This window comes from Colletotrichum abscissum, assembly GCF_030869225.1.
Source record: "Colletotrichum abscissum strain IMI 504890 chromosome Unknown Scaffold_66.1, whole genome shotgun sequence".
NCBI lineage: Eukaryota > Fungi > Ascomycota > Sordariomycetes > Glomerellales > Glomerellaceae > Colletotrichum > Colletotrichum abscissum.
The window spans coordinates 68,810-91,003 of NW_026850510.1; the positions used below are offsets into that span (position 1 = coordinate 68,810).

Below are 22,194 nucleotides of genomic sequence, written 5' to 3' on the forward strand. Positions count from 1 at the left end.
CACACGGCGAATCAACTTCCAAACCTCACCTCCAGAATGCCTTCTAAGAATAGCTGCCGACAAATCTGATTCTCTCCGCCATTATACTTGATATTTAGTGCTGTATCTGCAGTTATATTGAAATGCCGATACAGTATCTTCATCCGAAGAGGGCTGTGAAGCTTAAGGAGTGCAATATTTCAGGCTTGGCAAGGGAAGCCCGATGGACAAAAAGACCAATTTTAGCTTGCTTGTCGTTTCAATAGAATAAAGTGGCATCGTTCTAGCGATGAGAACGCTCAAGGAGTTGTGTCTCTGACGACATTCTGCAAGTGGGATAAGCTTAAAATCAACCACATAGCAGCCTTGATGACAATCTTTTTGGCAAGCAGCCAAACTCAATCAGCGTACTTCAGCCCAGCGCACCACTCTGGAGCGAGCAGACCATCATGTTCATCAGCCTACGAATCTGCCTGATGGCGGTTCTCGCCCTGTGCGCCGCGACGACACACTGCCTACCCTTCCAGTTTAGCCTCACCCCAATTACCAAACACCTACCCACTATATCGCCGCGTCAAGTAGGCAATGGCGTGAACGGCAACCAGACTGGCAACTCGGGGTCAATCAGCTCTGGAGGAATCGGCGACGGAAACGGCGTTGGGTTCGCCGGCACAGGGAATGACATAGACACAGGTACGAAGTCGGGTGACGATGGTATCTCAAGTACCCTGTGAAAGCTTTTGCTAACGCTTCCCATCTGTGCAGGTGACGACTTTGATATCGGAGACGGTAACAACACCATCGGTGATGGAAACACGATTGAGATTGGCGACCGCATTACAGAAGTAACAAACATCAATGTGGGATCTGGCAACCTCTCTGACATCGGCATAGGCTCCGGGAAAGGCGCTAGGAACTCTACGGGGAACGCGACGGAGATGAGCATCAACATTAACTTGCGTGTCATGGTTGAAGACGGTCGTGTGAGTGTAGGAGTTGTGTAATGTGATCAATGAGAAACTCGGGCGGATGACTTCCATTCAAACAAACTCCGAACCACTCTGTAAAAACAACGATACTCCATGTCACATATGGCATTGCATTGATACCAGCAGCTATATAGTCGCAGTCAACCTATCCGGGAACTCTCCTGCCTTCTTCTCCAATCTCTAGCATGTAATCGGTCTCGGTCCAGGGGCGGAGTACGCCTTGCCCCCATTGTTTGGAAGACCACCAGTACCATAGATGTTGATGTAGATCGAAGGGTCGCTTTGCTGGTACGCGCCCGGAAAGCTCACAGTCGAGCTAGGTGAAAAGCTTCCAGAGCCCGTGACCTTAATATTCGCACACGAAATGTAGAACTGCGCACCCTTCAACTGATGAGCAGAATGGAGAGCCAGCAACTCAACACGCAGCAGGTACTCCCCCGGGGCAATGCACTGCGGCAAGTTGAAGTAGCTCCAGCCACCGTTGTTGATCATCTTATCGACGCCCCATAACCCAGAGCTCGTGTCCAGATTATCCTCGGCGACCTTGAACCATTGCAGCCCTGTGATCCCGGTGCTGGAAGCGCTGGGGACTTTGGCGAGCCAGGCGGTGATGGGGCCCTTGTGAGACTTTGCGATTGGGTTGTCTGGGTCGCCGGGGTACTGGGCGCCTCCGATGACGTGTTGCCACCAGGAGCCGATCTTGTCTCCGGGGGCGACCGTGATGACTTCCTGGGAGGATGTTGCGACTTTTCCGCAAATGATGTCTTGGGAGGTTACGTCTTCGGTTGGGTTGTTTTGGTTGGGTGCTCGGAGACCTGCGAGGGAGCCGTACTCTTTGCCATTTACGGAGCCTTTCTGCAAGGAAGTTGACGGTCAGCTGGGGATCTGATGAAGGTATGAAGGAGGCTTACCTGGAAGATGCAATGTCCTTGAACAAGAGCAGCGCAGGCCGCTAGCAAGACCACTGATACCTTCATGGCGACAGCCTGTGCGCAGAAAACGGAAGATATCGAACAAGATGTGTATGAGATTAGCACAATATGGAATACAACCGGTGGCTGAAAGAAGATATAACACTAGCAGCACATTCTGGAGAGTCGTGCAGATGTCGCTTGTTTTTGTATAGGACCATTCGCAGGTATTAGCTCATCTTCCCTTTCCACGGAGACACTTCCGAAGCTAAGAAGGCGATACGGCCCGATACCATCACCACGGTAATTCAAACTCGGAGAAGCAGAAATGGGTTCCGGAGACTAGTTAGTCATTGATCTGCCAGCCGTGTTGCGCAGGTGGATAGATCACACTCTGTGTTGTTCGCTTACCTGTCGCAACGGAGGGCTCGTTCCGCTCAAGAGTAACATCAATTTAGGCAGAAAGTGTCCCGGCCGTGGGTTAATCAGGGATAGAAGACTTGTAGGCCGAGTCAATGATATGTAATTCTCGGATTAAAAAGTGCGGTCGACCTTCACAAACGGGTTTGCCCGGGGACCGATAGTCCAGATCAGAATTGGGCCCTTGACCACAAACTGAGAGACTCTTGCTTGGATAGTCTGAGGTGGCTGTCTTATTAATTGCCCCTAACACCCAGCCCTTTGATAAATGTAATACTATTTCTTCCGAAGTCATACTGTCCCGCCTTCCATTTTCGTAACCTGGTCAATGAGGTCGACGACCGTTTGATCAAAAGTTCGGTACTCGACGCCAAGCTCTCTCGCGACCGTCTCCCCATCCAGTCCATGCGAAGTGTCGATCGCTTGTTCTTCCCGCGCGACCTTGCCCTTGGCCCAATCAAAGTTGTCTTCAATGATCTTGGCAGCCAGACCATATGAAAAGCGATCCTTAGCGGCCGGAACAAACCTCCTGTTACCCACCTCCGGTCTAAAGAGCGCTTCCACGTGCGCCACCGCAAGATCTCTGACATCAATCCAGAATGGGACCCGAGCAACAGGCAGGGGCTTCTGTCCGCTTGCAATCTTCCACAGCATTGCGTTCGATTCGTTCAGTTTGTCGACGCTGCTTACGGGGTGAACCACGGGACCAAACGTCATTGGCGGACATAGCGTCACGATGTCGAAGCGGGGGTTGTGCTCCCGTATGAAATTCCACGCTGCTTTTTCTGCGAATTTCTTGGAACCTCGGTATGCAACTACGGCGCTTGTTTCCGGAGATGCGGCTTCTTCGTAGGTCAAGGGGTTCCAATCTTCCCCCGTGTATGTAAAGTATGGTGGTGCCTTGCGGTTGACGTCGAGGACGGAGGCGAAGGAGGAAGTAATGACCACTCGAGTGATCTTGGGATTGGTGACGGCTGCTTCAAGGATAGAGCGGACACCGTTGATGGCTGGTATAATCAATTCCTTCTCGTTGTCTTTGGTGTCGTAGGTAAATGGCTGCATGAAACAATTAATAAAATTTCAAGCGATGTTGGCCTCTATAGCGTCAGGAGAATCCTCACACTGGCGACGTGAACCACGGCGTCGACATCTTTGATGGCTTCAGAGAAGACACCAAGTTTCTCAAAATCACCAATTTGGACAAACTCGAGCTTGCCGGCGTTCTCGGGCCGATCCTTGATCATGGCATTCCCTTTGGCGAGAGATCGGGTGGCTCCGCGGACCCTGAACCCTCGGGACAGGAGAACATCCACGACGTGCGCGCCAATGAATCCTGTAGCGCCAGTGACTAAGACATGGCTCCTGAGAGCGTGATGTGGTGAGCTTGGGCGCTTCATACTCTTGGCGGGACCTAGAGCAAGTACATGCACTCACGGTGTGCGCGACATGTTGGATGTCAAGAAGTTCGCAGCTGAGGGCTAGGGGCCCATCGAGGGAAGAAAAAGGCCGGCGATTTGGTTTCAGGTGTTGGATTATTCGTAAACCGTAACCTTAAGGCAAACCTGGCAAGGCGGTTGATGGAAATCGAGCACCTAGGTAAGAGTTGGTGAGATGAGTGGTCGCCTAATTTCCACAGCGCAAGGCAAAATGCCCCTCACTCTTCGGCCAGCTTTACCCCGACTTGGCGTCGACCTTTGCAGTGGGGCCTGGGGTGCCTGGAATCATTTGTCGCACCGGATTTCGCACGCTCCTCTTATTGAAGTCAGAATGTGTAAGCTGAACGATCAAGCGATGGTAAAATGTTGTCGCTTTGGATTGGAAGAGAAATGGTTGGAATTTTCCCTTCCTTCCTTTCCGATGACCAGCGTCACCATGGGAAGGAAAGGGTACTCGCCGTGGGCCCACAGTACCTGCCGGGTGCCAGTCTTGTCCTCAACTACCTACGTAACGTCACCAAGTCTCCGTAACATAGCTTCTGACGCAAATTATTAAACACCACAGAATGGCGAGAGGAAAACTTCGAGCAAAGGGTCTTCTGAATCTGGGAAGGGTTCCCTGGGCCAAAACCTCCAGGTCGTTGGAATTACCTTTAGGCGGCCGGAGGCATCTGAAGATGGAAAGGCATGATCGATCCTCTACCTTAGAAGCACGAAGTACGTAGTACAAAGTGCACCTACAACGTGGGGTGCCCCACCTCACGCAGCTCTGACCAACCAGAATCGACGAGTGACAGTCAACCCAACGTCTGGCGAACATTAAAATGCACTTGGGCGAATATCTCGAGAGCGGTACGCGATTCACCTGTAGAATATTAACAGCAGAATGTCACTCAGGGTTTGTGTGATACGTTTCTTTTTTGATCTTTGCCTGTTCTCCTGAAGAAGAATGCAGTAGCTGTTTAGAAGGGTGAAATAGGATACCTCAAGTAAATTTCTTGTCGTAAAGAAGATCCACTTGATTCCGGGCCAAATAAAAAGAAGAAGACAAATCACAAAGTGGCCTCGATAGAGAATCTGTCTCCTATTCGTATTAGAGTCCGTATGTAAAATTCTATCGTCAAAGTCACCATCGCACCTTACATTATTCTCTTCAGTAGAAGCGAGGAGGTTACTGAGGACCACGCCGGCGCCGAGATATGTTTCCGTGGGGTCAGTAAGGTGTTTACGGTCGAGGCTTCAAGAGTGCCATGGTAGGATCAAGGCTTCCTGGCAAGTTTAACGAGAAGAAGAAGTACGGCCTTCAACTTCCACGGCGAGGTACATTGAGCACTAGAAGTACGGCGTGTGAGGTGGTCGTTTAGGTGGGTCCATCCGAGAAAATGTTTTGCGGGAAGGAGGCACCTCAATGGCTCCGTGTCAGCGCCTTCCCACCCTCGCACCTGAGGATCCATGGATACGTACCAGCAGACTCTCATCCGATGGATTGAGACCTTCATATACACCCTCAACTCTGTTTCTGTCACCAGCGCAGCAGGCGACCCCTAGGCCGGGGTTCAGGTCAAACTGTGGCGTGGTGGTGGAACGGTTCATGGTCAACAATCAATTCGCCAACCAGCCTACTCGACGACAGGCTTAGCGCATACGAGAGCACACGAGTTCGAATCCCAGCATGAGCACTAGAGATGTAGCCCCCAGTTCAGCACCGGGGGGGTGAACTCTTTTGTTTTCTAGACCTTTGGCCCTTGATTATTTGTATATATTTTGCTTTATAATTGATTAAGGTACCTGCCTACCTTAGAGTAGCGGATAATAGCAGGCTGCGGATAGTTCTGGCCAGCATTTTACCTTACGTTCAATCGTATAAGCTATGCCCACTGAAATGAGACAGCTTCGTGGACAAGTTGTAGGTAGGTAGGGCATGCTTATACTCTCCTCTTTTTGCTTCCTTCCCTTTCCCGACAGCTACTTCCCTAGGCAGCTCCTTCCCACCTTTTCATTGAAATCCTGCGTCACGTGCAGCAGTCCAGCGTACCTCTGACCTTTTCTTGGGAGCCGGCAAAGTGATGCCCCACATCTCTTCCACCGAAGATGGAATGATCACAACCTTCGCCTCATCCATATCCCACCAATGCACTCATCGCGCACACTTTCCACTACAACATACCAGCATTTCCTCACTTTCATCCCAATTACGATTACAGCTCCCCTGCATTTCAACTTGAGCAAGCAACGCATTTCCTTCGCATCGACTGCGCAAAATGGCATCCAAGAACAAGACCATGTCCGACACACACGATGATCTCGCCCCTCAGCCTTGCAAGAAAAAGGCCCGAGTCCACAGCCCCGAGAAGACCTCAAACGGCCATACTGGAAATTCGAATGACCCAGACTCTCTAGCCAAGGCCACTAAGAATACTTTGCCCCGTCAGACCAGGGACCACCCCAAGCAGGGCTGCGAGAGAGATGACTCCAAGATCCCAGAGAACCAAGTATGATGATATTCCCATTTCTTTCTCACTCAAGCAATCAGAGCTTCAAAGAACTGCACGGTAACTTGAGCTGACCGGCTGGAAACTCACTAGGGCCAGCTGAAATTCACCACCGGGGGTTCATCCACGCCCAACAAGGAGATTTTGCCAAGCATCGTTGACGATATTGCCTACGACGCAGATGATGAGAGTGACATCAAGTTCATGGTTGCCGAGACTTACTACCAGACCGAGAGGGCTCAGCGCATGATGATGTACCGCTGCAACCAGGTCGAGATCGATGCTAGTCACGAGTCTCCTTCGACAGATACCTCTGGCTCATCTATGGAGTGGGAGCCTCTCTGCAGCCATCTGGAGACCATTCCAGAAGAAGACTCGGAGCTTTCTGAATCTTCTGTGGCCGACGACTGGGTCTGGCCCGAACGCGTGGACGCATCTGAGGGTCTCGATTTTCACTACAACTAACTGGGCCTTCCATTCGCCAACCGTGCGCCCTATCAACGTCACTGTGCGCTAAGCCCAGACGCACTCAACGGGCAATGCTGCAGGATGGTGCCTTCACTTTGGGAATGCAAGATAAGGGTTCACATACGGCAGGCCATTGGGATGGGGAAACGAGATACTCTGGTTTCCGGCCATTGTGCCAGAAGAGTCATTGTTCTGATTGGAGATATTCACGAGCACTTGTGTATGCCTTCTTGGCACTGAGACTGTGTACAAATGCAGCGTTGCATTCATTGTCTTCTCAAAGGAGAGGTAAAAAGCTTGTATCTACTAGAGAACGGGCCGCTTTGGTCCTTGGTCTTGCCAATAGAACATGAAGAGTTACTTTGCTAGCCAAATCATCGAGGTAATTCAGGCACTGGGGTCAATAGGTGAGTGCTGAACCATGGAAGGCAAACTACCAACTGAAACTAGACAATCCCTCCAAGCTCTCTCATGTCCCCTGATCCAACCACACCCCAACACCACTGACTTGCCTTCTCTGCCTTTTCCGCACCAACCTGAAGCGCCGCCTGCGTGATGAACTTCTCCGTCAGCTGGTCATCCGACATGGGCACTTCGACGCTTCCAAGTGCATGGTTGACGTGCTTCTCAATCGGGTCCTCGACACCGTGCAGCTTGACCACCAAATGACACTCATCGGCCCTCATAGACTCGTCAACTGTCGCCTTGAAACGGTCTCTCAAGCTAACAACAGCCGCGCTGGTGACCAGTGCGTCCTCGTACTCAACTACAGTCGCCCTCCCATACAACAAGCCCACCGCGCCGCCGTGGTAAACGCTGAACTTGGCTTCAAGACCATCCTTTGGTGTTTTCTTACCAGTGAGCTCGAGCACAAGATAATGAACCGTCACGTCGACACTCGCGACCTCCTCCGTGGAGATGCCTCGTCTCTTCAGTTCATGATGCAGCCATACAGCGCCCGTAATAACCGGATGGATAACGATGCCACACGGAAAAGGCTTGAACGAATTCTTCTCAATCTCCCACTTGCCCGGCCCTCCCTGTCCAAGACTCTGAACAAGCTCATTCAAGTTTTCCTTCGTACTGGCGACCTTGGCCCAGCCCCGCTCAGCTTCCAGCGCCTTGGGTGAGCTCGTGAATCCTTCTGCAGCTAAGACGGCAGCAAGAAGCCCATTCTGGGCGGCGCGTCCGACGTGAAATGATTTCGTGTCAGAGCCGAACATCTCGCGTAGGCCAGTGACTTGCGTTGCGGCGATGCCGATGGCGTGGGCTGTTTTGTCTGCCGGGAGGGCGAGGAGTTTTGCGATGGCGGCGGCGGCGCCGATGGAGCCTGTTGTGCTTGTGATGTGCCTTGAAAGAAGTGTTAGCCTCCGCAATTATGTGAACGTGGGAAGAGTGAGAGGAGGGTACCATCCGATATCATAGTGCTCTGGGTATACGGCCAAGGCTACCTTGCACTCAACCTCGATGCCGGCGACCAATGCCGTGATGAATTCCTCCCCCGCGACCGGGCGCTGCAGCGTCTCTGCGTAACTCAGCAGCGCGGACGCGACGGATCCAGTCGGATGAACAATCGTCTCGAGATGCGTGTCATCGTAATCGTGGACATGCGACGCGATGCCGTTGATGAGAGCGGCGTGTTGCGCATCGATGCGACGATCGAATCCAAGTACTGAAGAAGTTTCCTTTCCAAAAAAGGGCGAGAGGGCTTTGGTTGCCGTCAGGGTTGTCGGATGGGAGCTTCCGCCGATGGCGCAGCCGACCCAGTTGTAGAAGGAGCGTACGGCTGCTTCTTTAACGCCCTGAGGGAGGTCGTTGTAGGTGAGTGAGGCTATCCACGTTGCGGTGCTGAGGGTTGCCATGATGACGTCATTTGGCTTGGGAGGAGTGTATGTTGCAGCTTGATGTGCTCTGGTTGATGTTTGATGTTCTTTTTATGATTTTATACATGGTAATTGAAGGGTCGTTCGTCGGAGCGAAGTCGGCGATGCTGGAGAGCCGGTAATCATGGCGCCGATGTGTATGCCGCGTTATTGCCGGCTACAACACCGCAACATTACACGGTCGGACGATGGAGAATTGCGACGTGAGCTGAAGTATTGACACACACGAACCGCGAAGGTAGTCGATGTTTTTGCAACACATTGGTACTGTTGCGGATAGGACTCTACCTACCTCATCATCGATTAAAACCCATCGTTATACTCGTTGCTCAGTTGTGCTACAGGATAGTATCTTGGCGGTGTCGCAATAAGCGATGGAGTCGTGCAACCCTCGCTTGTTGGCGGGTATCGCTCCAATGAGGATGAAGCTGCCGCCTCGCAGCCATCTCGAATACGATTCGAAGACCTCATGGTCGGAACTTGGTCCTTTGTTAAAGAAAAGTGTGACATGCTTCCCCCTTGATCATGGAAAGTCTGGTGGGCACTCAAAGCCGGACTTTCTGTTTGTCGGTACACTGTGTTTGTTCGTTTGGGCTTGATGTACTTCACCGCCCACCACACTGTGATCAGTTTCGCTTTATCATTAGCCAAAGAAATCGGAAAGTTGAATAGCCATCTCACGGGTGTGAAAAACGAGCTGACGGCAGAACTGATCAAATGCTCTGCCTCGCGAGTCCAGCGCTTGGCCGGGCGGTAAGATCGTGAAAGGACTCATCTTTGAAAGAAGACTGTTTGTACGTAGCCTAGAGTCCAAAGGTCGAGTATTGCAGTAGAATCCCAAGCATAGAGTAGTGCAGGTGTTTATGGCAATGTATATAAGAACTCGCTGTGAGCGATGGCTTCGTATCAGTCCAGTATCGGATAGGAGTGTCTCGTAGGTATACTGAGGCAGGAAACCAAACATCCGGAACGTCGACTTCACCATCGAGAAGCGGTAATTGGACCATAAATATGAGTGGCAATCACAGTGTTTCGGGATCTGCAGGGACCTCAGACCCCACAAGGGTTCGTGGACCGTTCGATGTTGAGACTCCTCAATTATCTCCAGAGCAGAGGGCTCGGCTTCGGAGGGAGTCTGACGCTTTGAGGAACACGGTGACCTTGGTTGTGAGTTGTTTTATCCTCCCATTCCCGTCGCAGCGATCCCATCCCAGACATAAAGTATATTGGAGGGCATTCTGTCTCCAGTATGTGTTCGGGAGTGTGTTGCCCTGAATGATGGCTACTGACTGTCTAGCAGGCCGGCGAGAGTGCGATGCAGGCAAGGTTGATGAGCCAGATCTCTCCGCATGCGATAAGAGATGAGAGCGGGTCGGAAGGAGAGTCGACGGCCAAAGCCATGGTGAAGACACGTGTCGAGCAAGAGGTAACGGAAGCACAGCAGCAGCAGCAGCAGCAGCATCAAGAGCCCCAACAAGATCAAACATCTGAAGAGGTTTCAGTTACATCCGACTCGGAGGATTACGAGTCCTTCAGCAATGAGGAGAAGAGCAAAGGATCCGGGTCTGGGTCTGGATCCGGTGGCGAAGAGACTGGTGGCCAGGAGAGCAGCAATAAGAGAGCAGCCGGGTCCGATGTCGATGATTCGGATGACCATAAGCGGCAAAGAGCTTCGTCACAATGATCATATGCCGTGAGGCAGGGTGCAAGACCGTGGCAGTCAACGCGCAAGTGGAATCGAGAAGGTCTCCTACCTTACATAGTCAGCGAAAGACTCTGGGACTTCGTATCAGATATCAATTGTGCATAGTTGGGTTTCAGTGACCGGCCAAATATCAACCACTATTTTGCTATTAAAGATTTACATCTCTGAATAGTTCTACAGAAGCGTTCCAATTACTTGAATATTATCGGTATCCGAGACTCCTTAACGCTAGTCTGACCGACATGTACCTAATAAGCTGCTCTTCTCTGGGATAACAGCTCACGGACCTTCTCAAGAGTAGTCCTCTGGTCGTCGGCCGTTGACAAACTTCCAAAGCCGGCTGACCTCATACACCTTGGGTCCTTCAACCACACCGTTGAGGTGATGGTGAGCAGTACCATCAACCCCGTTCGTGAGATTGCGCTGCTCATCAATTTTCCAAGGATCATTGTGAACCTTGGTGCGGGACGCCATGAAGGTGCCCGGGAGGGGCGAACCATCCCCATTTGTTTGTACCTTGCTCAAATTATTGTCAAGAGGAAAGATGTTGTCAAGATAGTGCTGGTTGAACTGATGACCAGAACCAGGTCGCTCAATAAGCGCACCCTCAAACTCGTTCCAGTCAGGACTGAGGTGATTCGCCTGCTTCGGCTCAGTCTTCCCCACGGCCTTGATGACCTCTGTCTTCTTGTTGACGGAAATAAGACCGGCGATTTCTCCAAGCCCGAGAAAGCGTCCATCTCTCTTGGCAGTCTGCTTCTTGAAGTGGAGGACACCCCACCGAGAGACAAAGTCTTTCGAGTTGGCGTAGTGCTCAATGTGGCGGATGGCACGACCCTTGGGTCTGGGAATGCCGTGGTCCCTCTTGGTGCGGGGGTTGTTGAAGTGGTTTGCGGCGTTGCCGAAGGTGTAGATCTCAAGCTTTTGCAGGACTTCACGGGGGTGTTGGTTGATGAGCCAGTCCAGGATGATGCTTCCTTCCAGTCCACCTTGAGAGTGGAGAATGAGGATGACTTTCTTCTTGTCTTGGTTGAGCAGGGCGGTGGAAATGTGCGAAAAACAGACTCGGGTATCGGTGGTACCGAAATAGAGGCAGCGCTCTAGGAGGCATTGGATCACATCAAAGATGATGCCAGCACTGGTAAACAATGTCAGTGTGGGTCTCGATAGCATAGAATCTTCTCACCTACGTCTTGTTGTGAACACCTTTCACTCTCCGATGGAAAGTGACGGAAATTCGGTCAATGTTGCTCTGGAGCCAGTTCTTGCTGTAGATGTATGCTTAGTTCATGCAATGAGTGTTTTGAGGCCAAAAGTCCTTACCCGACAGCAACACCGTTGAGGAAAATCCACTCTTCCTCGGGGTGATTCAGTTCCCACTCTCGCGCTGCGGGAGTGTCGGCCGACCAGATAAATCCTTCAGGCATCCAGCCATTGAGCCCGATGCACGCTAAATAGTTGATGCCGATGAAAAGGCCCACGTAGGCAACAAAGATGTTAAAGGAGAAGAAGGAGAGAAAAGGAAGGGAGATCAAGAAGGCTGATTGAGTGACGATGAGAATGGAGTGGAAAATGATGTCACGAATGTTGTTCCAAGAGGGGTACAGCTCGTCCATGGGTCCAGAGTGGAAGTAGCGTTGAGCCCATGCTTCGAAGCGTCGATGGAGCTGGCTCACGAGAAATCGAGGCTGCTCTTTGAATCGGTTATCGACTCCGAGGTTGAAGGAGCGAGCCGGGGGCTGCGACCAGAGTGGTAGGACAATGCATGGTAGGAAAGCAATGTTCTTGCAGAACAGGAGCAAGTCGCTTGCCAGAAGGGTCCAGGGAGCACCTGTGTAGTAGTAAGGCTGCTTAAGGAAGGGGTCGGTGCCGTTCCATGTTACATCTGCTCCGCGGTTCTCTTTACGGAGGCGAATGTCCGAGCCGGTCCGGACCTCTAGCTTCTTCTCGTTGACATCCTTCGGAAGGGAGTAGGTGACTTCGACTGCCGCCATCTCTAGAGGCACGTGCGGCTAATAGTCTCGATGGAATAAGTTGTCAATAGAAATGACATCGAGTAGCCGCGATGCTGCCGGATAGCTGGATCAAATACTACTCCTAATTCCCTTGAAATGTGATCTGAAGTCTGGAGAGGCTTCAACGTTTAGGACTGTTGAGGCTTTCCTGATGCCCTAAAATGCCAAATGTGATGGCCACCAGGGAGGAACTTCAGGCAATCCTTGGTGTCTTACTATCACATGCTGAAAGTGACAAGTGTTTTCACATGCCGCGCCGTAACTTGAATGCTTTCTATAGTGATCGAATGATTGAGGCTTGAAAGTGAAGTTTCCGTGGTCCCAGTGGGATTGCTTCCATGATTGCAAGGCTGGATCAGGGTTTCCACTACATTTCTCCCCGCGACGATTCCCAACAACTGGAGCAGTGTTAGACTGAAGACGGCACATATGGCTTTCTGACCCTGAACTCGCTACCGATCCGAACGCCTCAGGGCTGAGTGTGAGATTTGGTATGTCAGACATCCCTTGACATGGCCCCTCAAGACAATTGCAAAGCTAGCACTGACAAGCTGAAAGCTAGTCGGATGATCACCAATGTCTTGTCTGAGACATTATCGGAGCTGTGAAGCTCGGAGTTATCTCCACCTGCATGCTGTCCTGTTTACGCACGCTTTACGCATGCTTTCTGAAGAATGGCTAATTACCCCAAATCCGCTTTCGACCCGGTTGCGGGCCGCTAGACTTCCCGTCTGTTTGCATGCGTTCTCACATTCTAGATTGTCTACTAAGATGATAAGCATCCCGAGCCAATTGGGTGAAGGCAAGAGCATGCAATGGTCCGCCGCTTTATCGCGACCTTCTACCCCCAGATAGAAAAGAAGCAGCTGGTTCGTCTCAGTTACTCGTTGAGCCACTCCGGCATCTAGTGAGACTCCTGGCGGGAAACCGACCAATCATCAGACCTTTTGGGCTACAGTCACATCACACTGCGGACTAGCTTGACTAGCTTGACTAGCATGAACTGAAAAGCAGAGCCCTCGTTGAAATGCGATCTTCTGCCGGTATGCCCTATCACGGCTGCGCCCTCCCGGTGGAGATTGCCCTGCATGTGGTGGTATTGAACTAGTGTGCAAATAGTCTCAGCGCCCGTTAGGAAATGCAAGTCCGCAGAACTCTTCCAAAAAGCCAGAGGCAAACACCTAATCATTCTGAATTCAACGTCGTCTTTCAAATTTAGTGGACATGAGTGCCCAACCTCTAATCGCCACGACTCAATTCAAAGAGCTACAAGTCCTCAACCTTTGGGACTTTCACCGATAGAATTGGGGTTCTCGACTATTTTACATGCTCGATAAGTTTTCGCTCGGCTTACTTTTGCCTTCAGAAAGCACATACCACCTCTGATGAGTGTCTTGCCAAAAACATATTCAAGCAAGCCACATTGAGAGACGTCATGTAATTGTTTACACCCTCAACGACAATTCCTACTCCAACCACATACAGGCATAAGGCTAGTTACCCCATCAACAACCACAACAAAGTGTCTCTCGGATGATTGCGAACATTCTCCCGTTAAGCCGAGTGAAACTATCCGCATCCGGTCATATCATGGGAAAATGAAGCAGTCAACATTTTGAATGTCAGGAAAGCATGTGATAGTCGCGAGGACCCTGTCTACCGTTGAGAGGAAGTTTTGCACACAGGCTGTCGTCGATAGGAATGCGTTGACTGTCCTTGCCCGTCTGGGGAAGCCGCTGCGGGCCGTAGATACTTGCCGGCGCTTGACCTTATAAGACGAAGCCATCATCCACCAGACGGCCAGGAAAATCAAGTGTATACGTAAGGTATCCGACTCTTCCTTCTGTCATTTAGAAGAGCGGCACTTGGAAGTCCTTAGCGCTCTTTGACGACAAGAAGCTACTACTAAGAACAAAATCGTGATGGAGGGCACAGCGGAGCTCAACGGTTACGACCATCAACAGACTAACGGTCTCAACGGCGAGTCCAACGGTCGAATCGAGCCTGACTACACAGAGTCCTTCGACACCCCCTATCCGGCCACGGAGCCCCGCGAGGGATACCGTCAGGCCGGCGACACATTCGACCCTGTGACTGGCGCATACCCGCGTATCTCCCGCCCCGTTGAGCTGATCCGCCCGTCTTATGACGTTGTTGTCATCGGCTCCGGATATGGTGGCGCCGTCGCCGCCAGCCGCATGGCGCGTGGCAACAAAAAGGTTTGCTTGCTCGAGCGCGGTAAGGAGAAGTGGCCCGGAGAGTTCCCTTCCGAGATCATCCCAGCCGTGAAGGAGCTTCACACTACGAACGCGGCGACGGATGGTCTTCTCGGTGCTCTTGGAAAGTTGGGCACCGGCGGTGATCCGACTGGCCTTTACCATCTCATTGTTGGAGATGGTCAAAACGCCTTCGTCGGCAATGGCTTGGGCGGCACGAGTTTGCTCAACGCCAACGTCTTCCTCGAAGCAGACGAAGGGGTTCTCAACCTGCCTATTTGGCCCAAGGAGATAGATGCAGGAGAATTGAAGAAATGTGACTTTTAGCCTCCCTGTCATACAGAAACTTCGTAAAGACGCTAACTTTCTGCAACACAGATTACAAGCGCGCCGCCGGTGTCTTGGAGCCTAAGAAGTACCCAAAGGATTTCCCCAAGCTACACAAGCTGGAGACACTCGAGAAGCAGGCCAAGCTCATGGGTTGGAGCGAGAAGTTCGACCGTGTACCCCAGACCACCCGCTTCGAGGATGGCGAGAACAGCACCGGTGTCTACATGCGAGCCTCTACGCTCAGTGGCCAAGACACTACCGGTCTCAACGACGGCAGCAAGTCTACAACGCTGGTAAACTATCTCAGTGACGCCTGGAACTGGGGTACCGAAATGTTCTGCCAGTGCGAGGTCCGTTATGTCACCAAGGCGAAGGACCGTGAGGGCTACATCGTGCACTTTGCATGGCACGGTGGGAAGCGCGCCAATTTCAAGGACCTCTTTTACGAGGATCTGATGTGGGTTCATGCCAAGGAGCTGGTTTTCTTCGGCGCTGGTAGTATCGGAACTACCGAGATCCTGCTCCGCAGCAAGCAGTTTGGCTTGGACATGAGCCCGGATGTTGGACACGGCATGAGTGGCAATGGTGATATCCTTGCATTCGGGTAGGTGGAAGATGCCTTCTTCGAGAGTGCAGTCTACTAATTCCATCGTAAAGCTACAACACTAGCGAGTATGTCAACGGCATGGGACGCGAAGACCCTCCTCCAAACCGTCCCGTCGGACCGTGTATCACCGGTATTATCGACTGCCGGAAGGGCCTGGACAACCCACTTGATGGCTTCGTCGTTGAGGAGGGTGCTATTCCTGCCGCCCTCGCGCCCTTCTACCAGGCAATGCTCACATATTTGCCCGGCAGAGTGTTCCCTGATAACATCTCCATTAAGGGTGCAGTCGGTCATGTAACTGCAGCCGTTGGCAGCCGCTTCTTCGGTCCCTATTTCCCCGATGGAAGCACCGAGAAGACGCAGTGCTATCTCATCATGTCCCACGACAGTAAGTCTTTCTGACCGCATTTCGCCGTAACGGTCTAATTAGGTCATTTCAGGTAGTCAAGCAACCATGCAGCTTGACAAGGACAGACCTCTCATCAACTTCTCTGGTGTTGGCAAGTCGCACAGAGCCAAGAAGCTGGCGGGCTACTTGGCCAAGCTGACCAACCTGATCGGCGGAATCTACGTCGACAGTCCATTCTATGCCGCATTTGGCGAGAAGGAGATCACTGTCCATGCTATGTAAGATGAAATGTTTTTTACGAAGTTGAAATGCTTGCTAATGTCTGGCTAGTGGTGGTGCTCGTATCAGCAGCGACGGAACAGGCGCCAGCGGTGGCGTGAACCACAAAGGCCAGCTGTTCAAGGGCACTGAAGGTGAGGTCCATGAGGGCTTGGTCGTTTGCGATGGAACCATTGTTCCTGCGGCTCTTGGTGTCAATCCTTTCGCGACAATTACAGCCCTCGCAGAGAGATCTGTTGAGAAGATCGCGGATGACTTCCATATTAAAGTCGATCTCAAGACAAAGAACGGTAAGTATCTTTGGTTCCTCAATCTAAGGTTCAATCTGTCTGACTTGTGCTGAACAACCCCAGGCTCTCTAAACCTATTTGGGAAGCCAGCACATGACCCCTTCGAGGGCGAACACCCGCCTGTGGCCAGAGTGCAAGAAATCATCAACACAGCCAGAGATGACATGACTCCTGGTATCGCCTTCACCGAGACCATGGACGGATGGATTCACTTTGGAGAGGATTCCAAGACATTAGATTTCCAAAGGGCTACCTTGACTGCTAAAAGCCGGGGCGAATATGCCCGTTTCTTCCTCAGCGCCAGGTCATGGAATACTCACAACCGTAAGTCTTCATCTATACTTGCGAGGACTTTCCGGCGCTTACAGAAGTACATTTAGTCGTCCATGATAAGGAACACGAGGCCAATCTAACCGGTACCTTTACGTGCCCCGCTCTTGGTGGTACGTCTATGGTTCAGGGTGGCAAGTTCAACTTGTTTAACGACGACCCGAGATCGCCTGATACCACCAACCTGACTTACAACTTCCTGATCTCACAAAAGGATGGCAAGAAGTTGCATTTCAACGGCTACAAGGTTGTTAACTCGGACGTCGTTTTCAACCCCCTCAATCTCTGGAAGGCCACGACCACTCTCTACTGCACTATTACTGAGGTTGACGAGCATGACCAACCCATTCACGAAGAGGTTCGCGGTAAGGGCGTCATCCATATCCGCCCCACGGCCTTCCTTCAAGAATGCACAACCATGGAAGCAACCGGATCTAGCCTCTACGCCAAGGTTTCTTCAACCGCCAACTTCCTCGGATACTTCACCGCCAAGGCAGCAGGAGCCTTCCTCACACCTTTCATCCCTCAGATCTGGCCCAGCCTACCTTTCAACAGCTACCAGAACCCTACACCCTGGTCGGAAGAGATCACAGTTGAGGCCAACGACCGCGTTAAGACGAAGCTCTACATGTGGGAGCCGCAGACTATTGGTGGCGACGCAAGCAGGGCGCCGATTCTTTTGTTCATTTCTGGTGCAGCTGTCGACCACCAGATCTTTGCTTTGCCCACCATTGAGAAGAATGCGGTGAACTACTTCCGGGCTAAGGGGTACCGCGTGTACTCCATGGTACACCGTGTCGGCAAGACTATTGTTGCTCAACAGAACTGGACCACGTACGACGCGCGCCGTGATATCCAGGCGGCTCTCAGGAAGATTCGCAAGAGGCATGCGATCATTGATAGACTGGACGGTAGCGGCCCCTCGCCACCGACATATGTCGTAGCACACTGCGCTGGATCTATTGCTCTCGCTTCAGGTCTGCTTGACGGAAGCATCCCTCGGCAATGGCTTAGCGGTGTCACCGCGTCCCAGGTGTTCATGAACCCCAAGTTCCCCAAGGTCAACAACCTAAAGGCTAGCCTCCCCATCTCCATGGCCAACATCTACAACCTCATCCAGGGCAAGTGGTTTGACTGCACCAGCACACCTCGCGATGGATACATCCAGCAGGCTATCAACCAGTTGCTTCGCTTCTACCCCGTTGGTCACCGCAATGAGATCTGTAACTCCGTTGTCTGCCATCGCAGCTCTCTTGCTTTCGGTCGGTTAGTATATCCCAGCCCTTTTCTGCCTCCTCTATGATTAACATTCTCCAGGCTCTGGTCACACAAGGGACTCAACGAGGCCACTCACTCACAATTAGAGAACTTTGTTGGTGGTGCCTCAATGGCGAACTTGAACCACTTGATGTACCAAGGCACCCACGAAGTAGTGACGGACTCGCAGAACGAGAGCCTCGTCACACCGCAAAACATCGCCCGCCTCAAGGGTCTGCCCATTTTCCTCTTCTCTGGATCCGAGGACGAGGTGTACGCGCCCGAGAACACCGACACATCCTTCACTATCCTCACAGAGGCCAACGGCGGCGTCTGCTATGAGAGGCAGGTGTTCCAGAACCGCGGCCACTTGGACGCCTGGATGAGCCCTACCGCCCATACGGATATCTTCCCGCGGGTGGAGCAGCACATCCAGAATGTCCTGAACGACAAGTATTCGCGACTTGAAAAATTTGCATCAGGCAACCCATTGGGATTGAAGAAGTGATGCACAATAAGTTGATACATGTACCTTTCGAAGCCATCAAGCTGGCATTGAGGGGCATATTTGTAGTTTTGTGTCTTGGAGGCGCTCGCAAGTTCGCCAAACGTTTCGAAACTTATCTCCCAAATCCGGGCAATTTTCTTTGTCAGCCCAGATAGCCACATGTACCATAGTTCAGGTACAAGATGTAATCCACGCTAATACCACAGTGCCTTGTGCACCATAACCAGGACTTAAGGTACTCCGGCCCCGTCACTGCCTCTGTTGCTGCTCCGCGGAGCAGTTGAACACGACCTTTCGGATGTGTGACTATCACCTGTCAAATCAAGCATCCTCGGGTTTTCGAGCCTTAGTTTGGAAATCCCGGAACCGGAATTGAAGAACGAAGTAAGCCTTTGAGATGCCAGGGCAAGTCATCTCCAGCCTGCAGCAGATTGCGAAAGTCAAACATACACCAGATAAGATTGGTCATCCCACACAGCCGTTTGCTCGTCCGTAGTCCCGATGAACGTTCCATGTGAGAATGAGCGTTATGTCTTACCCTTTTCGGTGTCACCTTGGCACCGAAACTTCTCAGCTCTCATCGTATTGTCAAACATGAACTGCTGTTTCTTGTTTGTGGGGAAATGCAGCCAAGAAGTCAATGGTGCAGGCTTTGCTTGACTTCTGCGTGTCGGCACCGAATCGTGAGTTGAGGTTAGGCCTGTAAACAGAAGCTTCAGAGATATGTATACGTATCCAATGGTAATTTTAATACAATATCTTCGGAATCCGGTAACAATACTCGCCTAGAACCCGGCCGGAGGTGATCCGGGAAGCATTAGCCTAGAGACAGCGGAGCAGCGGAGTGGGGCCGTGCGTGGTCGGAGGCGGGCAGAAATCAGGCCGATGGATGGAGACCCGTAAACCCCGAGAGCCCGATGGCCTTGAGGATGAAAGCGGTTTCATAGGTGGGATGAATGACGCATTGGATGTAGCTGAGAGCTCGGTGGTTGTGTGGCTTTCTGGTAGCTTTGTCCATAGCTCAAGCTCGTACACACCGACTTAGCTCGATTTTAGTTTTGCATAACTCTGCATAGCTTGCGAGCTCCCACACCCAAATCGCCTCATTCATTATGCGACAAGTCGATGATGAGGTGAAGTTCTAGAAGAGAACTGATGGTGCTTGAGGCCGCGGCGATAGCTTGAGCTGCTATTTGTTCCCGCATAGAACGACTTCCCACCGTCTGGTCGTTCCTTCGGCTCGTTCGGGGATTCGAGTTCCATTGGGTGGGATGGGCGGGGGAGAGTTTCACTTCGCTGCTGTTGTCCGATCCCGTTGACGTCAGCTTACCATTGGACCTCTAGCTGTTGGCGTCGTCCCTAGTGTCTCTGCCTACAGCAATTCCGCGTACGCAAAGTGCGTGGTGTTCGCCTCCCGGTGCCGAAGAGTCGAACAAAAGGTTCCTTATCTGCATTTCCCCCAGCATGGTCGCTTTCTGACATTCCCTTCTCCCTTATGAACCTTTTTCCAGAACTAAGGTAGCATTCTTATCTGGAAAATCAATCCAAAATGAAAGCTGTTGCAGCCCTCTCATGCGTGGCCGTTGCCAACGCTTTTATCCTTCCCGATCCTAAGATCTTCGAGCAAGCGGCCATCAAGAACGATGACCACGCTAATCGAGGTTCATGGTGGGACCGCGTCCCCTCCAAGGACTCCATCGTGAGCACTGTGGAAGATGGCATCGATTCCTTGTCCGCACACATTGAGGGTGCACTAAACTCATTCGAAGAGACAGTCGAGAACAAATTCGACCACCTTTTCGAGGAGGAGATTTTTAACGAACCCAAGATTTCCGATAAAACTATTTACGAGCTCATTTCGAAGAGCGAGCACACGACCGAGTTTGCCAAGCTTGTCAACGAATATGAGGACATTGTCAATGTTTTGAAGAGTACAGAGGCGAATCACACCCTTTTCGTGCCGACGAACCGCGCCTTCGAGCATCTGCCCAAGCACAAGAAGCCGAGCAAGGAGGTTATTGAAGCCATCTTGAAGTACCACGTTGGTATTGGTGACTACGATGCGAAGAGGGTCCTTCGTACCCACACTCTCCCCACGCTGCTCAATGAGAAGTTCCTCGGCGACAAGCCCCAGCGTCTTCGCACCAGCGTCGGCCTCGGCGGCGTGCGCATCAACTTTTACGCCAAGGTCGTTGCCGTCAACATTGTGAGCACTCAAAGTCCCCATGGTTCATCAACCCTACAAATCTGACTTGCCACCTATAGCGCGCCAAGAATGGAATTATTCACGCTGTCAATAGCCTGATCATCCCGCCACCCATGGTCGGCCGAGAGCTCACCCTTCTCCCCAGTCAATTCTCCACGCTGTTGCTCGCATACGAGAAGACCGACTTCGTCAAGTATATTCACGGCGTCAAGTCCACCGGCACCACCGTTTTCGCCCCTTCCAACAACGCTTTCGCTCGCCTTGGACCCAAGGCGAATGCGTTCCTGTTCAACACCGACCTCGGTCTCAAGTACCTTAGAGCATTGCTCAAGTACCAGATCGTCGGCAATGCGACTCTGTATAGCGACGCGCTGTACCGCCCCGATGACAAGAAGGATGTCAACACCATGGAGCACTACCACGTTGATCTTCCCACTTTGCTGGGCAAGAACATCGCCGTCGATGTCGCCACCTGGGGCGGCTGGACCAAGGTCAAGCTTAACGGCTACATCCCCATTGTCGTCGCCGATGGAATTGCCAAGAACGGTGTCATTCACGTCCCCGGCCGCGTCCCCATTCCTCCCCACAAGCACAAGGTCGATTACGTCGACGGCGAGATTGAAGTCGAGGACTTGAAGGAGAGACTCTCCGAGTACGTCGATGAGAAGGAGGATGATACTAATTGGCTTGGCGAGGAATTGTAAAGACTTGTGTACATGTACCATTCAGATCAGCAAATAGCCACCTGCCTTCAGTAATTTCAATAACAAAAGCCACATTGTAGGATGTTAGCAATACAAATGTGCCTTGGCGAACTCCATCTAGTATGCTCCGACCGACTATCGCCATGCCTCTTCGACCTTCATGCTAGGGGTACCATGGAGATATTGTGGTACTATGTCGCCGTAATTAGTCCAAGATACATGACTTAGGAACAACATGATCTACCTCTGGGAGGTACTTCTCAGTGAAATAGCTTTGGTCTCGGCCACGGGCCGGTCTCAAAGGGTATGTCAGCCATTCGGTAGAGATGTCTCGCCCTCCGAAGCATCGTCTTCACAGCCTCAACTACCGGAAATGCGAGGCTAGATTAGGAGTCCTAACTCGTTGTAGCACAATCCCGACTTCTGCGGCATTCAGCCCTACGTACGTGGAGCCCCGGCAATACAGCCTAGTGTCCCTAGCCACCCTCATTGCTTTGGCGTGTCTGAGCGAATCTGGATAGTCCCATGCTGCCGACCCACCGAGTCAATCCTGCGCCCAACGTGCTTCGAAATCGTCTCTCGACAAGTTGTTTTCTACGACTGTCAGACCTGCAAGTTAGACCATGGAAATCGTCGATTGAGCCTACATTTAGTACCTACTTCATCGAATGTTACCAAACGCATCAAAGCATTCTCGGCATTAGTACATGAGAAATGGCAAAATACCACAGAAAGAAAAGCCATGTTTTAGGTCCTTCGTGCTCCCTGACCTTGGAGCGAATCAGCCTTCTCAACCAAAATTGCCATGGCTCAGCCCGCA

The 22,194-nt window shown here is 51.7% G+C and overlaps 9 protein-coding genes across 9 annotated transcripts; 5 read left to right on the top strand and 4 right to left on the bottom strand.

Moving 5' to 3' along the window:
• Nucleotides 1–428: 428 nt before the first annotated feature.
• CABS01_15393 (uncharacterized protein) lies at nucleotides 429–983 on the top strand (the record flags this gene model as incomplete). Its single annotated transcript, XM_060548728.1, has 2 exons — nucleotides 429–672; nucleotides 745–983. The coding sequence occupies 2 exons, from the start codon at nucleotides 429–431 to the stop codon at nucleotides 981–983; spliced, it is 483 nt and encodes a 160-aa protein (XP_060391847.1).
• A 165-nt stretch (nucleotides 984–1,148) lies between these two features.
• Nucleotides 1,149–1,945, bottom strand: CABS01_15394 (glycosyl hydrolase family 61; the record flags this gene model as incomplete). The annotated part of the gene is made up of 2 exons (XM_060548729.1): nucleotides 1,149–1,823; nucleotides 1,880–1,945. The coding sequence occupies 2 exons, from the start codon at nucleotides 1,943–1,945 to the stop codon at nucleotides 1,149–1,151; spliced, it is 741 nt and encodes a 246-aa protein (XP_060391848.1).
• Nucleotides 1,946–2,590: 645 nt separating this feature from the next.
• Nucleotides 2,591–3,696, bottom strand: CABS01_15395 (NAD dependent epimerase/dehydratase; the record flags this gene model as incomplete). Its single annotated transcript, XM_060548730.1, has 2 exons — nucleotides 2,591–3,355; nucleotides 3,421–3,696. 2 exons carry the CDS (start codon nucleotides 3,694–3,696, stop codon nucleotides 2,591–2,593), a joined length of 1,041 nt encoding a protein of 346 aa, XP_060391849.1.
• Nucleotides 3,697–5,996: 2,300 nt separating this feature from the next.
• On the top strand, nucleotides 5,997–6,692 carry CABS01_15396 (uncharacterized protein; the record flags this gene model as incomplete). Its single annotated transcript, XM_060548731.1, has 2 exons — nucleotides 5,997–6,227; nucleotides 6,321–6,692. 2 exons carry the CDS (start codon nucleotides 5,997–5,999, stop codon nucleotides 6,690–6,692), a joined length of 603 nt encoding a protein of 200 aa, XP_060391850.1.
• A 449-nt stretch (nucleotides 6,693–7,141) lies between these two features.
• On the bottom strand, nucleotides 7,142–8,557 carry CABS01_15397 (uncharacterized protein; the record flags this gene model as incomplete). The annotated part of the gene is made up of 2 exons (XM_060548732.1): nucleotides 7,142–8,045; nucleotides 8,106–8,557. 2 exons carry the CDS (start codon nucleotides 8,555–8,557, stop codon nucleotides 7,142–7,144), a joined length of 1,356 nt encoding a protein of 451 aa, XP_060391851.1.
• Nucleotides 8,558–9,589: 1,032 nt separating this feature from the next.
• On the top strand, nucleotides 9,590–10,262 carry CABS01_15398 (uncharacterized protein; the record flags this gene model as incomplete). The annotated part of the gene is made up of 2 exons (XM_060548733.1): nucleotides 9,590–9,745; nucleotides 9,879–10,262. The coding sequence occupies 2 exons, from the start codon at nucleotides 9,590–9,592 to the stop codon at nucleotides 10,260–10,262; spliced, it is 540 nt and encodes a 179-aa protein (XP_060391852.1).
• Nucleotides 10,263–10,574: 312 nt separating this feature from the next.
• On the bottom strand, nucleotides 10,575–12,277 carry CABS01_15399 (uncharacterized protein; the record flags this gene model as incomplete). The annotated part of the gene is made up of 3 exons (XM_060548734.1): nucleotides 10,575–11,421; nucleotides 11,474–11,551; nucleotides 11,607–12,277. The coding sequence occupies 3 exons, from the start codon at nucleotides 12,275–12,277 to the stop codon at nucleotides 10,575–10,577; spliced, it is 1,596 nt and encodes a 531-aa protein (XP_060391853.1).
• A 1,943-nt stretch (nucleotides 12,278–14,220) lies between these two features.
• CABS01_15400 (glucose-methanol-choline oxidoreductase) lies at nucleotides 14,221–18,464 on the top strand (the record flags this gene model as incomplete). Its single annotated transcript, XM_060548735.1, has 8 exons — nucleotides 14,221–14,830; nucleotides 14,893–15,448; nucleotides 15,502–15,839; nucleotides 15,892–16,078; nucleotides 16,131–16,369; nucleotides 16,433–16,693; nucleotides 16,750–17,965; nucleotides 18,017–18,464. The coding sequence occupies 8 exons, from the start codon at nucleotides 14,221–14,223 to the stop codon at nucleotides 18,462–18,464; spliced, it is 3,855 nt and encodes a 1,284-aa protein (XP_060391854.1).
• A 1,549-nt stretch (nucleotides 18,465–20,013) lies between these two features.
• CABS01_15401 (fasciclin domain-containing protein) lies at nucleotides 20,014–21,374 on the top strand (the record flags this gene model as incomplete). Its single annotated transcript, XM_060548736.1, has 2 exons — nucleotides 20,014–20,670; nucleotides 20,730–21,374. The coding sequence occupies 2 exons, from the start codon at nucleotides 20,014–20,016 to the stop codon at nucleotides 21,372–21,374; spliced, it is 1,302 nt and encodes a 433-aa protein (XP_060391855.1).
• Nucleotides 21,375–22,194: the final 820 nt, after the last annotated feature.